Source organism: Coregonus clupeaformis, chromosome 12 (assembly GCF_020615455.1).
Source record: "Coregonus clupeaformis isolate EN_2021a chromosome 12, ASM2061545v1, whole genome shotgun sequence".
In the NCBI taxonomy this organism is placed as follows: domain Eukaryota; kingdom Metazoa; phylum Chordata; class Actinopteri; order Salmoniformes; family Salmonidae; genus Coregonus; species Coregonus clupeaformis.
This window is the reverse complement of record NC_059203.1, coordinates 46,951,958-46,970,050: the sequence shown is the minus strand read 5'-3', so window position 1 is coordinate 46,970,050 and position 18,093 is coordinate 46,951,958. Positions and strand designations below refer to the sequence as shown.

General features: G+C 41.6%; 2 protein-coding genes across 3 annotated transcripts in view; one reads left to right on the top strand and one right to left on the bottom strand.

Moving 5' to 3' along the window:
• Positions 1–2,683: 2,683 nt before the first annotated feature.
• Positions 2,684–4,866, bottom strand: ppcs (phosphopantothenoylcysteine synthetase). 2 transcript variants are annotated; one of them, XM_041893122.1, is made up of 4 exons: positions 4,790–4,866; positions 3,436–3,968; positions 3,230–3,333; positions 2,684–3,143 (listed from the first exon to the last, which is right to left on the bottom strand). In XM_041893122.1, exons 2-4 carry the CDS (start codon positions 3,965–3,967, stop codon positions 2,820–2,822), a joined length of 960 nt encoding a protein of 319 aa, XP_041749056.1. In that variant the 5' UTR covers position 3,968; positions 4,790–4,866; the 3' UTR covers positions 2,684–2,819. The 2 variants fall into 2 exon arrangements, with proteins under 2 accessions (XP_041749056.1, XP_041749055.1); XM_041893121.1 differs by having other exon boundaries at positions 3,436–4,001; positions 4,790–4,862.
• A 3,300-nt stretch (positions 4,867–8,166) lies between these two features.
• The window catches only part of LOC121578427 (forkhead box protein J3), an 87,178-nt gene continuing 77,251 nt past the window's right edge, over positions 8,167–18,093 (top strand). Inside the window, exon 1 of the mRNA XM_041892802.2 lies at positions 8,167–8,409. The gene's annotated coding sequence lies outside the window, so the exon portion shown is untranslated. The remainder of the gene's footprint in view (positions 8,410–18,093) is intronic.

Below are 18,093 nucleotides of genomic sequence, written 5' to 3'. Positions count from 1 at the left end.
TGTTGGTTTATTTACGAGTTTTGTCAATTTAGTCATTGTCTTTTGTTTGGAGCGCACGCATAGAAGTAGGCCTATAGGCTACCTGGCCTGCGCGCAAATGTAGGCATATAAATGTGGCCATTTGGGGATCTTATTGTATTCTGATTGGCTTAACGCACCACCACTAATGACCTGTGGAGCTTCTCAAAGTGATGTTTTCTTCACCTCAAACAGCAAGCAAACTAAGTCTGTTTTTACATCCATTGAGAATTACAATAGTTCCTCAATGTATTTGAAAAATCTTTCCAGCTCTCTCCCTTTCGTTAACTACTCAGCGTGAAAGGAAAAAATTTAATGCTCTGATCCAGTGGAAACGTCACAAAATAGGCCTATCTTATCAGTGCTTGACTTGGACTGAAATAGGTTCCGGTACTCATTTTGGGTGCTGGTACTGTTTATATTTTGGTGCAGGAGCTCCACAATACTTTTGAGCTAATATTCTATAAAAAGGGCCAGGAGCTCAAGCAGTAGAACATTTGAGTTGCCTGTACTCTGCTCCGGTGAGCTCCTGCCCAATTCAAGCACTGCTTCTTATCCCTTGCGCAAATAGCCTACAGCTGTGGCTGTAGGCCCAGAATATTTTACACTATTTTGCAACTTTGCTAGTGCAAGCTTCTGGCTGGACCCAAGGTAATAGTTGATACAATGTTTCAACTTCGTTGCAGACAGGCATGTGTAGCCAATGTGATTTATAGGATATTTATTTTTATCAGGTTATTTTCTACCTGCAGGCTGCAATGTTTTCATTTGTTGGATTTATGTAGGCTATTTTTACTTTTTAGGTTGATCATTTAGATTTGGATAGAATTTTGATTAACCACATGAATATGATTTTGAGATATGAAGACGTTATTTTAAATTAAATGAAACTTTAACAAAAATGTGCATATGAAAACCATAACTGGCACGCAGATCGGTAGAAATGGTAAGATAAATTGGCATGTTAGTGGCAACTTCAGGAGAGTAATGGCAGAATATGCGAAAGCCGGGAGGAGAATAGTTGGGTCAGGTTTTCTTCTGGTTATCTAGATCTCTGGCGCCCTCTTGAGGCATGTCTTATTTAATCAAACCGTGAGCTTAAAGCATCAGACAAGCTCAATGCATATAGTTGATTTTATTAAAACACATAGGGTGTGTCAACAGTACTAGTCAAAAGTTTGGACACACCTACTCATTCCAGGGTTTTTCTTTATTTTCTTTTTTACTATTTTCTACATTGTAGAATAATAGTGAAGACAAACTATGAAATATAACATATGGAATCATGTAGTAACCAAAAAAGTGTTAAACAAATCAAAATCTATTTTATATTTGAGATTCTTCAAATAGCCACCCTTTGCCTTGATGACAGCTTTGCACACTCTTGGCATTATCTCAACCAGCTTCACCTGGAATGCTTTTACAACAGTCTTGAAGGAGTTCCCACATATGCTGAGCACTTGTTGACTGCTTTTCCTTCACTCTGCGGTCCGACTCATCCCAAACCATCTCAATTGGGTTGAGGTCGGGGGATTGTGGAAGCCAGGTCATCTGATGCAGCACTCCATCACTCTCCTTCTTGGTCAAATAGCCCTTACATAGCCTGGAGGTGTGTTGGGTAATTGTCCTGTTGAAAACAAATGATAGTCCTACTAAGCCCAAACCAGATGGGATGGCGTATCACTGCAGAATGCTGTGGTAGCCATGTTGGTTAAGTGTGCCTTGAATTCTAAATAAATCACAGACAGTGTCACCAATAAAGCACCCCCACACCATAACACATCCTCCTCCATGCTTTACGGTGGGAAAAACACATGCGGAGATCATCCGTTCACCCACACCGCGTCTCACAAAGACACGACAGTTGGAACCAAAAATCTCAAATTTGGACTCCAGACCAAAGGATAAATTTCCACCAGTCATTGCTCGTGTTTCTTGGGCCAAGCAAGTCTTCTTATTATTGGTGTCCTTTAGTAGTGGTTTCTTTGCAGCAATTCTACCATGAATGCCTAATTCACACAGTCTCCTCTGAATAGTTGATGTTGAGATGTATCTGTTACTTGAACTCTGTGAAGCATTTATTTGGGCTGCAATTTCTGAGGCTGGGAACTCTAATGAACTTATCCTCTGCAGCAGAGGTAACTCTGGGTCTTCCATTCCTGTGGCGGTCCTCATGAGAGCCAGTTTCATCATAGCGCTTGATGGTTTTTGTGACTGTATTTGAAGAGACCTTCATGTCTTAAAGTAATGTTGTTTCTCTTTGCTTATTTGAGCAGTTCTTGCCATAATATGGACTTGGTCTTTTCCAAATAGGGCTATCTTCTGTATACCCCCCCCTACCTTGTCACAACACAACTGATTGGCTCAAACGCATTAAGAAGGAAATAAATTCCACAAATTAACTTTTAAGAAGGCACACCTGTTAATTGAAATGCATTCCAGGTGACTATCTCATTAAGCCGGTTGAGAGAATGCCAAGACTGTGCAAAGCTGTCATCAAGGCAAAGGGTGGCTATTTGAAGAATCTCAAATATTAAATATATTTCGATTTGTTTAACACTTTTTGGTTACTACATGATTCCATGTGTTATTTCATAGTTTTGATGTCTTCACTATTATTCTACAATGTAGAAAATAGTAAAAATAAAGAAAAACCCTTGAATGAGTAGGTGTGTCCAAACTTTTGACTGGTACTGTATATATGGAAAAATACACAATTGACTGGTCGAAAGAACAGACAACTTTCGGTCAACAAAGATTATATTTAGTCGGAGACAGCCTTAGCATGGTTAACTGGGGTCTCAGCCTTGTTGGGTTATGAATTGGCTGTGAGCTGCAGTCAGATTACTGACAATCCTGTCCTCAATCTCTACATCTCTGCTTGCTTCCTCATCTGTGAGTACCAGCTCGGCCTGAGTGTCAGGGGTCACCACCACTACGTAACCTCGTCTGGTGTCCAGTACATTGGCTACCACAGCCTGGTGCCGGTAGATGTCCAGGGCCCGCCGCGCTCTGTCCAGCAGGATGGACGGGTCTGTCTCCAGCTTGAAGGAAATCACAAATGCCTGTGGAGCCCAGTCCTTCACCAGCGGCGACAACATCTTGGGGACCATCTTCATACTGATCTATAGGACAGAAAAGAGGCTTGACTTAACAGTGGATCTCTAATAAAGATCATGTGCTTTTGTATTTGATGGCTTTCTTTACTCACCTGAAGTGGTCCATTGGAAGACTGGATCTTGTGCTCTGGCATGTCAGATGCTGGGATATAGAAATCCGACACTGCTGCAGCCAAATAAAACATGGCATTGGACCCTGAGGGGAATGAACACAGAGCGCATGTTAGTTATCCCAGCACATGCAGGTACTGTACATCTTAATAAGCCCTGCTACTTCTAGTTGAGCGTCAGTACCTACCTATGGGGCTGAGTGCCTGTGCTGCTGCTTTGAGGAGGTGCAGGTACTCAGACAGGGTGCTGAACTCCACAGGCAGAAGAAGCCCTGCCTCTTTCACTGCCTGGTAACGCATCAGGACTTTGGCAATGTTGGGAAGTGCCTGCTGGTTGACCACGACTTGGTCAGAGACCGAACCGACCTTTCCACTCTCCAGCTGCAGGCTGTCCAGCAGATTAATCCCAGAGTAGAGGCGTGTGAAAGGATATAAGGAACGGTGTCTGTGCAGGAAGATCACAGCATAGCCTGACTCTAGGAAGTACTCTGCCGAGGAGGCTCCGCGCCGGCCACTGCTGAAGTTATCCAGGAAGCGCACAGTGCGAGACTCCAGGGGGACTTTGGTGCCTCCTGAGGTGATAAGCACCACCCTGTGCCCTGCAGCCCTGTGCTGCACAGCAAAAGCTGCCATCTGCCCTTTGACCTCCTCTACATGGGAGGGAACAGCAAACTCTTCAGACAGCTTCCCTTCTGCAGTGAGGGTCCCGGGGTCTGCCATGCTTGGTTGGCCGGGGAGAGGGGGGGAACATCAACTTACAAGACAAAAATGACATTGAAAAGGAATGTGAAACCTAACATGCATTGCCAAGTGTGTCATTTGGTTTAAAGCTGCAAAATGTAACTTTTTGGGTGACCAAACCAAATTCACATAGAAATGTGACTTATAGATCTGTCATTCTCATTGAAAGCAAGTCTAAGAAGTGGTAGAACTGTTTTGTGTGTTATTTCTATGCTTCCCATTCTTAAGTTTCGTTTTTGCATCTTTTGCACACCAGCTTCAAACAGCTGAAAATACACTATTTTGGGTTATGGACAAGATATTTCACAGCGGTTTAGATAGAACATTGATTATCTACCCTATACTTGTTTGTTATGTCACACACTGAAATTAGGCGAACTATTAGAATTTTAACAACCAGGAAATGGCGGAGCATCTTTAAATGTCAATGAGAGGAGCCATGCCATGAATCTCTAGAGTTAAATAATTAAAGTTTGTGGTAGGAATAGGATACTTGTGACCTTCACAAACTTTTGAGGGGACGAATAGTAGTCACTGGTTGATTATTTGAACGTGTATCTGGTTTGCCTATAGGATAAGTATGTTAGACTCACCTTTGTCTACTAGCTACAACTTTAACTGCACTTTACAGCAGATATGCCTTAGAAAATGACAGGTTCAGTGAAAATGCGGTTCACACTCGCTGCTATTACTAGGATGTTCATTGGCACGGGCCTAAGATCATTCGGTTAATGTTGCAGTTGTCAGTGAATTAGCTTAATATTTATATGAATCTTATTCATGAATAGAAACATTCCTTACTTTTAAAGGCACCGAGAGTAAGAAGTAGCTGATGATTGAGAAGTATCGTGCGACTTCCGGATGCTGTCTGGCGTGACGTCTTCTTCGATTAGCTTCATTCATTGGAATGTAAAGAACTCAAAATTATGTCGCCACCTAATGTCGTGGAAGCTGAATTGTCAGGTGACTTTGCATTACAAAGTATTCCAACAACAAAAGGAATGTAGGGGCTAGCCTATACATTGTGTTTCAGTTATTTATCACACTTAAACAATTTTGTCAGATATAATAATAACCCACGTAGTGATTGAGTGGCCTTTATCTAGACACCTTTAGTCACAGGCAAACAACCTCCTGTGCCATAAAGGTCCAGACCTGGCAGAGGCTGTAGTAAGCCTCCGTAGAAAGGCTATACTAATAAGGCAAACTTCAAACAAAAGCCTGAGACTGCAGGATCACCACACTGCTACCAGCAATGCAGTGATTGAGGGGGTTACAGCTGGGCTAAAACCAGCGACAGGACAAGTGCACTACCTACAAGTCCACATCTCTTGGCAGAGGCTGTAGTCCTGGAAGGAGCGTATAGGAGAAGATGGTGGAAACTGAGGTTTTGTTTAAAACTGCTAGTGAGTCAGGTGAAGATAATAGCACAGAGAGGAATGGATTGTGATTGAATAAGTGGGATGGGTTTTGTTTATTGACATGCCTATTTCTGTATTTTGTATGATGTTGTTTTTCCCCCTTTCACGCAATGGATTTTTATTTTCTCATTCAATACCCCGTCCAGCTGGTGGCGGTAATGCACCATTAATATTGGATGCCAACCGCCGTTAAACCCCATCGAAGAATAAAAAGAGCCTCTAATCCGCTTTCACAGTGAGCTCCGGAAGTATTGGCACAGTGACAAATGTTTTGTTGTTTTGGTTCTGTACTCCAGCACTTTGGATTTGAAATGATACAATGACTAAGAGGTTAAAACGCAGACTGTCAGCTTTAATTTTAGGCTATTTTCATCCATATCGGGTGAACCGTTTAGAAATTACAGCACTTTTTGTACATAGTCCCCCCATTTTAGGGGACCAAAGGTATTGGGACAAATTCACTTAAATGTGTATTAAATTATCCAAAAGTATTTGGTCCCATATTCCTAGCACGCAATGAATACATCAAGCTTGTGACTCTACAAACTTGTTGGATGCATTTGCTATTTGTTTGGATGTGTTTCAGATTATTTTGTGCCCAATAGAAATTAATGGTAAATAATGTATTGTGTCATTTTTGAGTCACTTTTATTGTAAATAAGAATAGAATATGTTTCTAAACACTTCTACATGAATATGTCCTGAATGAATCGTGAATAATGATGAGTGAGAAAGCTACAGACGCACAATTATCATACCCCCATGGTAACCTCTCACCATTACAATAACAGGGAAGGTTAGCATTTTTGGGGGGAGTATGACGAATCTGGGTTTGGCGGATGCCAGGAGAACGCTACCTGCCCGAATGCATAGTGCCAACTGTAAAGTTTGGTGGAGGAGGAATAATGGTCTGGGGTTGTTTTTCATGGTTCGGGCTAGGCCCCTTAGTTCCAGTGCAGGGAAATCTTAATGCTACAGCACACAATTACGTTCTAGATGATTCTGTGCTTCCAACTTTGTGGCAACAGTTTGGGGAAGGCCCTTTCCTGTTTCAGCATGACAATGCCCCCGTGCACAAAGCGAGGTCCATACAGAAATGGTTTGTCGAGATCGGTGTGGAAGAACTTGACTGGCCTACACAGAGCCCTGACCTCAACCCCATCGAACACCTGTGGGATGAATTGGAACGCCAACTGCAAGCCAGGCCTAATCGCCCAACATCAGTGCCCGACCTCACTAATGCTCTTCTGGCTGAATGCAAGCAAGTCCCTGCAGCAATGTTTCAACATCTAGTGGAAAGCCTTCCCAGAAGAATGAAGGCTGTTATAGCAGCAAAGGGGGACCATCTCCATATTAATGCCCATGATTTTGGAATGAGATGTTCGGCGAGCAGGTGTCCACATACTTATGGTCATGTAGTGTATTTAGGCAGGAAGAAATATGATTTGCAACCTGTTTGAAGCTCAAGTGAAGCATTTTCAATGTTAATCCACTGGAGGTGCTGTTGCCTCACCAAAAACTGTATGAGGAAGCTGAAACGATACTGTACTAGACTAGTAGTGATCAGACGTTTTAGAGTCCAGCAAGGTATGATGAATTGACCAAAATGTCAATACATGTCTCATGAAGATGAACATTATTAAGATAATGATCCATGTAGCTGACAGGATGCTTCTAACAACAGTGCAATAGATCTAAAGTGAAGAAAATAGCAAAATTATTAATTTATTGCAATTAAATATTACCTCTTGTAGTACTGTAGTAACTCCTGTAGTAAGATTATTAAGAGCTAACACCTCGATCACACCTACAGTGTCATTACGCAAAATGGTACACAACATCATCTGGATATGTGTGCAACAAAATTTCAACTTTCACATGCTACCATTTCCGTCAAGCCATCTATGCATACAATTCGATGTATACGTTCGTCGAACGTCGTTCGATAAATCCAATGTATGCACCACACAGAGCGCACTGCATCTGACTCTGCAACGCAATGCTGTAAGGCAAATGCAGTGTTCCATTGGAAATGAATGTACTTCTGGTGTACCAAAATGCGAAGATAGTGTTGGTGTGATCGAGGCGTAAGAACACATAGAAACAACTTGTTTTTGTATCATATTTTTTATTTTGTAGTTATTATAATGATTGAGTAAATATGTGTCGTTATTCTTATTGTTATTCTTACTACAGTTATTATGATTGTTGTTTTATTAAAGTAGTTGCAGCAGAGAGAGAGAGAGAGAGAGGACAGTGAGGTAGGGGACTAGTTTTTGTGGCTGTGTACATCTCCAAGTGCAGTTTGTAATTTGTGTCGTTCTCATTATTAAGATAATGCTCCAATAGGCTGACAGGATGCTTCTAACAACAGTGTAATAGATCTAAAGTCAAGAAAATAGCTAAATGAATAATTTATTGCAATTAAATACAACCTCTAGTAGTACTGTAGTAAGATTATTAATAGCTAAGAACACATAGAAACAACTCTTTTTTAAATCATGTTTTATTTTGTTGTAATTTTATGATTGAGTAAAAATGTGTTGTTGTTATTATTATTACAATTATTATTATTATTTTATGAAAGTAGTTCGAGCAGGCAGAGAGAGAAAGAGAGGGCAGTGAAGTAGGGGACTAGTTTTTGTGGCTGTGTACATCGCCGAGTGCAGTAATGTAGCCAGTGCAGTATGTAATTTGCGTCGTTCTCTGAATTGTATTGAAAGTAGTTCCGGGTATTTTTTGTAGCCTGTGTAGAAAACGACAGAGTCCCGGATGTTGGCTGTCGAGACTGGACTCGAGAGAAAGGCGAACGAGAAAAGGCAGAGAAGCCGAAGAGGGACGACACTGGCACACTGGTGAGAGTTCAACGGGTCTTACCTAGGACAAACGCACCTAAGCATAGGCACCTGAGGGACTTTCTTGTTGAAGAAGACGTGAAAGGGGAGGGGCAGATATTTCAACACTGCCCTGGACCAAGGCAACGACCTGACATACCCAGGGGTAAGTGAGCTGTAAGAACATGGGAATGGTAGTTGAACTGAGGCCCATGAAATGGACGACTTTCATGGGGAAGTAAGCTGTACTGAAGTTCTGGGGATTGAGTTCAGCAATCAGGCCTTGATAGTTTTATTTTAGCTGGGACGGGGCATATGGGGACATCATTAGTAACGATCCAGGTAGCTCGTTGCCAGTTTGCTAACATGATAACTAGCATGCTTGATCACACTACGTAGATAGCTATAACTCTCGAATTTGACAGCTAGCTAGCTAGCTAGTTAGTTAGCACCATTGACAACTGAGCAACTTTGACAGCAAACGCCACGGTAACATTCGTTTTTCCATATATTTAGCTAACTAGCCATATTGCAAAGAAGCCCGACCATTCTTTGACACGGTGTGTTGCTAAAATGTTAGCCAGCTATTTACCCTAGCTAAGTGGCTATCGTTAGCTAATTTGGGAATGGGTCACACTGTGCGCACACACTGTCTTTAGCTAGCTCGAGCTAGCCAGCATGACTGTTTGGTACGTTTGGTCCCTCATCAGCTGTTGGAATGCGTTTCGTCTGTCAATTTAATGTTGTCTGACTTTGTGGGATTTCCCCAGATATGGATGATAACTAGTCTAAAACAATCAATTATGTCTTAAGCGTCTGTACTTTAACTAGCTAATCAGAAATGTATGCATTGTCAAAATGTCACTGGCTAGTTTAGCTACCTGAAGTGAAGAATTAAAGGGGGAAAAAGCACTTGAGGGCAAGGCTGTGTTGATTCAGGTTATATTAGTTTTGACTTGAACAACCTATGACTCCAGAACCAGGGATGTAGCATCCACTCCTGATTTGTTAGCTACAGATTGTACGCCAGATAATGTGATATCACCAAAGATTGTTGGTGTCCATACTGGGCGTTACAGGAAAGCCCCATACAAACCGCCGCCATAGATTTAGTAATTTACCTGTACATGGCGATATTTTCTTGGTTCTCGATTCCGTGAAAAAAGTATCTTAAAAATGTCCGTTTCCAATTACAAGTAGTTCTACAAAAACCAGCGAAAACAAAAATATATTAAATCCATGGTTTGTACTGCGTGAGGATGTTCCTCGCCATCGTAGCTTCTGCACATTTAGCATTTCCCAGCATCTTTGCAGGAACCATGTGTTGGAACCGAAATTATTTTTCCAATAGTTCTGTTCCGAGCAGAACCTGTATTAAGTTCTGAACCGGTTCGAACCCCCCATAAGTTACGGTTCATATAGTTCCCTTTCGTTGAATTTTTGGTGTGAAATCAGCATCGTTTTTACTTTTAGCTCATTAATTTACTCCCATAATTAGCGCCGATAGAGCAGCAAGGGGTAAGATAGTTGTTTACATGTTTGATTGGTCAGATAATTACAGGAGCTAGATGTAACTGAAATTTCACAGGTGGGGAGAGCAGGGTGGACATGGAGGGGGATTGGCTTGAAACTCTGAACGTCATGACGTTAATTGGAATGTGTTTAGGCAATTACTAGCACCATAACTTCACCGAATTAGAGAGTTATATAGCTACTAGACATTAGAAAAAATAAAACATTGTGACCCAAAAATAACATTATTAACCGGTTCTCAAGATTTGAAATGAACGATTCCGTTCTGGAACACTAGAGATCACTTTAGTTCCCGGTCCTGTTTCCGTTCCTCTGAAAATGTACTTATTTTCCCTGAACCGGTTCCAACCCCTGGCAGGAACTAGTCGTTTCTATGCGACATGGCCGCAGCCATGTAGTAGTAGATGACAGCGCGTCATACAATGTGACCAAAAACAAAGTTCTGCAAACATGCAAGAGGTATACAGTGCATTCGGAAAGTATTCAGACCCTTGACTTTTTCCACATTTTGTTACGTTAGTCTTATTCTAAAATTCATTAAATTAAATGTTTTCCTCATCAATCACACACTACCCCATAATGATAAAGCAAAAATAGGTTGTTAATAAGTAAGCAAACATTTCTAAAAAATATGTATATCTTATTTACTTAAGTATTCAGACACTTTCCTATGATACTCGAAATTTAGCTCAGGTGCATCATGTCACAGCAAAAACCAAGCCATGAGGTTGAAGGAATTGTTCGTAGAGCTCTGAGACAGGATTGTGTCAAGGCACAGAGGGTACCAAAACATTTCTGCAGCATTGAAGGTCCCCAAGAACACAGTGACCTCCATCATTCTTAAATGGAAGAAGTTTGGAACCACCAAGACTCTTCCTAGAGCTGGCTGCCCGGCTAAAATTGAGCAATCGGGGGAGAAGGGCCTTGGTCAGGGAGGTGACCAAGAACCCGATGGTCACTCTGACAGAGCTCTAGAGTTCCTCTGTGGAGATGGGAGAACCTTCCAGAAGCACAACCTTCTCTGCAGCACTCCACCAATCAGGCCTTTATGGTAGTGGCCAGACGGAAGCCACTCCTCAGTAAAAGGCACGTGACGGCCCACTTGGAGTTTGCCAAATGGCACTTTTAAAGAGTCTCAGACCATGAAAAACAAGATTCTCTGGTCTGATGACACCAAGATTGAACTCTTTGGCCTGAATGCCAAGCGTCATATCTGGAGGAAACCTGGCACCATCCCTACGGTGAAGCATGGTGGTGGCAGCATCATGTTGTGGGGATGTCTTTCAGTGGCAGGGACTGGGAGACTAGTCAGGATTGAGGGAAAGATGAACGGAGCAAAGTACAGAGAGATCCTTGAAAACCTGCTCCTGAGCGCTCAGGACCTCAGACTGGGTTGAAGGTTCACCTTTCAATAGGACAACGACCCTAAGCACACAGCCAAGACAATGCAGGAGTGGCTTCGGGACAAGTCTCTGAATGTCCTTGAGTAGCCCAGCCAGAGCCCGGACTTGAGCCCGATCGAACATCTCTGGAGAGACCTGAGAATAGCTGTGCAGCAACGCTCCCAATCCAACCTGACAGAGCTTGAGTGTATCTGTAGAGAAAAATGGGAGAAATTTCCGAAATACAGGTGTGCCAAGCTTGTAGCATCGTACCCAAGAAGACTCAAGGCTGTAATCGCTACCAAAGGTGCTTCAACAAAGTACTGAGTAAAGGGTCTGAATACTTATGTAAATGTATTTTTAGTAATAACATTTTTTAAATTTGCAAACATTTCTAAACCTCTTTTTGCTTTGTCGTTATGGGGTAGTGTGTAGATTGAGGGGAAAAAACTATTTCATCCATTTTAGAATAAGGCTGCAATGTAACAATGTGGAAAAAGTCAAGGGGTCTGAATACTTTCCTAATGCACTCTAAAAAACGATTTTAATGTCTTTCTGAATTTATGTTTTTTGTAGAATCAACTGCAACTGGAAAATGACATTTCAAAGAGTTTTTTTCTCCGAATCAAGAACGAAAAAAGTATCGGCAAGAATAGGTTAGTTGAAAAATGAATGGCGGCGGTTTGTATGGGACTTTCCTGTAATGTACTCATACAATCTTTGGTTATATCACATTATCTGGTGTAAAATCTGTAGCTAGTGATTTGTATGATCACATGTCTACGAAACAGAAGTTAGGTTTTTTTCTATTTCTGTGCCATCTCTGCTATATGTCCTACTAACAAATACAAACACATCTCCAACTTAGTCCCACAAAGGTAGCCCAGACCTGGTTTGTCCTAGTCATCCATTATTTCAAGCTACAATATAACTTTTTGGGCAACCTGACCAAATTCACATTGAAATGTGAGTTATAGATTTTTCATTCCCGTTGAAAGCATGTCTAAGATCTGTTCTATGTGTGTTATTTCAGTGCTTCCTGTGTCTTTACTTTTGGTTTTGTATATCCGCTTCAAACAGCTGAATATACAATATTTTTGGTTATGGAAAAGGGGTTTAGATAGTTCGCCTAATAGAGAATCATTGTACCATTAGAATTTTAGCAACCAGGAAATGGCGGTGCGATTTCTGCATAGTGCATTTTTAAATAGCAGCTACAGTGTGCTGTCTGCATGCACATGCAGCCCTGAAGCTGTTGTTCAAGTATTGATATCACTCCACCGGCATATTTGATTCTGTCTACAATAATTACTTGAGTAAGCCTTTGGTTCTATTTGACTTAGTTTTTAGAAATGATGACGTGCATAAGTCACAAGCATCTGATTCATCAGTACAGTTTTTCTTACTGAGCAGTAATGGGGAGGGCTTTGCAAATGTGGGTGACGAGATATTCATTGTTATTCATTGTGCCATCGAGGTTCTCACACGCTCTCTCCCTCTTCCCTAGTGAGGGATAGGTGTTCTCTATTGAGCCCCAATTTCCCTTTGGAATCAATATTGTACTGTCCTTCCTATCCTTTCCACAATCCTTACATGCTGTCCACAGTTTGAGTCTTGAGGACAGGGATGGTAGTCGGCTTTTAGATTGTAACCTAATCTGATTTGATAGTGATGATAAGTGGAGTAATCCTCTATGAGATTTATAATACTTTTTGGCATCCCCCACTTCGCATTTGTTTCACACAACATGCAGATAGAATTTTTAAATGTGTGAATTTCTCACTTACATTGATGTGCTTTCAAAGACTTGTATGAATTGTGAATGAGTTGTTTCTGGATGACTGGATAGTAGAGCGGGGGATATTGTGCGGAGTGATGCAGCATTGTTGCGGCTGTGGGCGCTAAACTGTTCTCTGAGCATTGTGAAATTAGCCCATCAGTCTGTGCATCAAAGTCTTCAACTTTATGCTATTGAGGATTTTCATATCCCTTATCTATGCAAATTTATGGACCATGTATCCTAGACTTTGAACAGTATTGGCCACAACGTTTGTATCTGCATTCAATTAGGTAACTTTTAGATGCTTTGTGTAGTTGGTCCTGTGTAATTCAATGTATCTACTAATCATTTTAAGGATTAGGCTACCCCTTTCAGTACAGAATTGTAGGTCTAATCTTTATCTTAAAATAACCTCAAGCGGGGTTAAATGCACAATGGCAGTTGAGGAATTAGAGATGCAGCATCTGCTTGTTTGGTCTTTCTGTAACCATTTCCATCCAAGGATGCACAGCATTTCAAGGAGATGAGGCACAACTCGACCACAAGCAAAGCACTATGGGGTTAAATCCGCTAAACATAAGCATTCCACAAATAAAACCAGCACATTGAAAGGGGCTATACCACCCACCCAATTACTGCCTTACTGTTCTTGACTGAAAGATTCCATTCCTCACAAGCTAGATTGGCACGTTTTCTTGTGATCAGGAATAAGAATATCTATACAGTGTGATAATGGTTTCGGGTAGTGTTTCAGATGTACCCTCACAAGGATCATGCTTGAGTCTGCCTGCTGTCTTTTCAGAGCCCTGTGTGGAAGACCCGCAGTTCAACTAGCTTTTGAGATTTTGTGCAGCGTTGATTGATCCAGCTGTGCTTAACAGTGGTAATACAAAGATCTGTTGAATGAAACAAAAGTACTTTTTATTTCTTTTAAATCAGTGGAGCCTGTTCAGTGGCTTAAGGTATTTATCTTATCTTCCTGCAAGTACTGTATTTCACAGGTTTTGCGTTTCATACAATTGTGGAATCCCAGTATTGAATATTGTGGTATTTCTTTAATAAGCGTAATAGGGTAATGACACCATTATGGAGAGGTGGGAAGGGTCTCCAAACTGACAAAGCCTTGCTAAGAGGCAGTCTCTCACCTTTCACATACCAGCAGCTCATTTGGAATTCACCTGTGGCCCTGTGCCTAGCTCCGTCTCACTGAGAGGCTTTTTAATTTCTCCCCTTGTTGAAGTGATTATTCAAATGGAGTCCGTGAGACGCAGTTATCAAACGGCTGGTGGTAGCTGAGCCCCAGGCCAGGCAGGATGAATATACCAGTCCTCTGCTGCCCAGGGATCGGACATTCAGAGCCCAGGAGGGAGGCTATCCACTCAGACGAGCCCAAGCAGTCAGATGTCAAAATATAAGCAATCATCATCCTATAATATATATTATATTATATTATATTATAGGCTGGGCTGTTCTTTGATTGACTGGTGACTGACAATGGTAGTGCTAGTGTAGAGAGCAGTATGTCTTTATTGATTGATCATATCTTTATTTATAATCAGGGATTTTTCTGCCATTAATCCTTGGGCAGGCTGCCAAACAGTGGGATAGAGAAATGCTTTGTGTTAACTTAAACGACTGAAACCAGATATAAAGTATGTAGAAAAGATAATGGATATTTAGATTTATTTGTTTTATAATATCATCTTTGAGAACTAACAATCACCAATATAAAAGCTAGACAAGGAGAATTGAAAATTCCAAAAACAATGAATTTAGCAGTATTAATTTGAATGTTTTGAGCAAATAACACAACATTAGTCATGAAAATGCATAGATTTGCAGGAAACTAGCTTTTAAACAGAAAAATTCTCTCAGCTGCATGGCGAAATGTGTGGAATTGCAGGAAATTATCTTTAAAACTGCAAAAATGTCCCTTGGCGCCATGAAGAAATTATGGATAACGTATGGTCTGTGCTTCTATTTTATCCCAGAGTCATGTTTGCCTGAAAATACCTCCTGTATGAAAAAAAGTTTTTGTCCTGGCTCTGTGTTATCTCTCTACAAGACTCTCCATTGTGTATTGGGTGGACACAAACATGCTCCTCTGTTTGATGCTATGATGGCAGGCGACTATTGCAGGCAGGCAGGGCCCTCTCTGAAGCAGCTCAAGCCTAAGTGACTCTGAAGGGTTAGTTTGAAATCTCTCCTATGTTCTGCTCTAATCCAGTATGAAGTTTGTGCTCCTGGTTGCGGTGTTAGTGAGATGGGACTGGCTCAGTCTTCATTAGCAACGCTGTGCATCACCAGAATGCAGATGAGCTATGAAGCCATCCATCTCCTGGAAATGCGTCCCTGATTCCAATTTCAATCATATTTGCAGTCATATTGTGTGAGCCCACTTCTCCATGTTAAAGAAATATCTTTATGTAAGAGATCAGAGGGCTATAATTGCACTTAAGTGAACCTCATTTAGTGCTGTCCAGAGCAATTGCAGTTCCAGGCATTTTCGGGGGCCTGCAGCATCTGTCATTGAACACTCTCTGAAGCTGTGATCTCAAATGGTGAATAGATTGACATTGGCAAAGCATTATGGGGAAACGGAATGTTCAAGGATGGATTTTAATTAGTTTTTGCAGGTTTTACGCAGCTGTTTTGCATCTAAGGAAAGCCATAATTAAAAATGACAATTAGAAACGCATTCTTTTTAGTAATGATTAAAAATAAATTATTCTCAAGGTGCTGTAAGGTGAAAGAAAGCCAGCACTTTTCCTCAGATGAAACCCCCCAGGGCTTGTGGGAGATGTTTTATCATTAATGTTATTCAGGAGCCAAATTTTGAGTTTTGCTCAGCTGTGCGCTTTAATCTATTTTTGCTGTAAATGTAATGAATTTTTAAAGAGCCCTTCGCTGGATACGGGTGGATGTGGGAATGCAGTTCTGAGTTTTCAAACGAACCCCCCCCACCACCCTCCTCATGGGATGGAGAGAGCAAGTTTACTGAACTACGCTTTCATTTTTTTATTCATCTAGCGATACACTGCCTAACTGTCTCTCCCGCTCTCCAATATGGTAGGCTGAAAATATGTCTGTGGACTGTATTTACGCTGTACAATTTGGGCAGAAACTAGTTGTGGACATGGATCAGTGAAATAAATGTGATGTTTAATTCATCTGATTGCCCAGAATTATCTAAATAAGTATACAGATTTTAACTCCATCTTCTAATGTGTCCATGTTGCCATCCACTAGTTTAGTTAGATAAGGGCCTTGTTTTGTGTTCTGGTGCCATGTCTCTGGACCAAACTTCCCCATGTTGACTATTGAAGCCGCTACAGAGGAAGCAGCTACCCACACTGTGGCCTGGTGGGTTAGAGCTAGACAATGTGTGGGTGAGATAGGATGGGAGGGAATCATGAATTTGTCTCTTGCAACATGGGCCTGTTGTTCTCTCGGAATAGGTTACACTAGGCCTAACTGCCACAGGAATTGACTACAATGAAGGTTTGACCATAAATTACGTGTAGATTAGAACATCCATAGTAGGACCTTGCCTCTGCCATAGGTCCCGTGTAGCTCAGTTGGTAGAGCATGGCGCTTGCAACGCCAGGGTTGTGGGTTCGATTCCCACGGGGGGCTAGTATGATTATTTGTTTTATGTATGCACTCACTCTGGATAAGAGCGTCTGCTAAATGACTAAAATGTAAAAAAATGAGACTAACAGTATGCTTAATGATTGACTGACTGCTAATGCCTTGAGGATGTAATTAGTTCATCATATTGTACCCTGTGTCCTTGAGTTGTGATAGCGTATTACAGGACCTTTCATATTCTTCTTTGCCTTTTCTGTCCTATGCTCAGTAGAAGCAATTGATATGCCTATACGATTCCCACTCTTAAGAGACTTGTGAGCTGTGTGCTGGCGAAGGATTTTGCTAAGCTTACACAGCTTAAGTAATGATAATGGAGCTCTCATCGTACTATTTAGTATCCATTTTAATTACACTGGCTAGATTATATGCTCTCAGCGAATGCAAATTTCACCTCCAAGTTAAATGGCTTAATAACTTACTAAAGATGACCTTTTTGGGAGAGGAATCGTCATCCTAAAACCAAAGTTATAGCCAAGTCCTGTTGCTGAAAGCATTAATAACATTGGCGTAACACAATGACCATTGAGGTGTGCTGTGTGTGTGTGTGCCTGTACATGGGGAGCAGTTGTGTGTGTGTGTGTGTGTGTGTTCGTTCATACTGCCAGCCTCTGTGTTCGGTGAGGAAAAGCAGGGTAGGTTTAATTAAGTCTTTGCTCTTAATCCTGATGAGTAAAGTCAGGCTAAATGGGTTAGTAGTATGTGGAGACATTACTCGCTGTGACGGTCACTGTCCCAAGGCAGTCCTGCTGGGGTTGAACCAGTTAGACAACCATTCAACCAGCCTCGCCTCTATGGCCTCAGTAACTTTGCTCAGCCTGGGCAAGTGCCTTCTCCCTGTACCTCAGCTCTCTCTCTCACAATGCTAATGCAGACCAGACAAAATATCTCTACTTCATTTTGGAGATTTTATCTAGACTGTTGTGATGTGGTGCAATGCTCATGATCTTTAGGGATGATAGCCACGTTTTTCAGATGGATTATTTGGGGGGAGCAGTGTTTGGCTAGATGTCTCAACCCTATGATTTAAAATTGTCTTTACCCTGTGCCTCAACGTTTTCTGCCTGCTCAGCAGAACGACTTAAGTCTCCCCACTATATTGTGTGTTTCTGAAATGCTAATAAATTACTCTTCACGTAGTTCATGTGCACATGAAGGTTTCATTTGTGATTCAGAAAATCCCAGCATGAAGCCAAGGAATCTCTGGAGTTTGAGGAAACGTCGATCTGTGGAGCCATAACCGACACAATGAGTGATTATTCTCTTCCCCTGCCAGTCCCCCCTTCGCTCTCACTCACTCTGCTAACCCCATACAACTACATTCACTAGCTGCTCCTCACTTAGCAAACAACATGTCTGTAGAGATTTCTGAAGAATGTATCTTGTTACTCAGATGAGTCATACTTCCTCTGGCCTGTGTGTTTCTCCCTCAGAGTGGATGAATGAGCGGGCGTGCGGTGGGGGAGGGGAGGGGCAGGATGACTGCGGTGCACTGCCACTGTGCCAT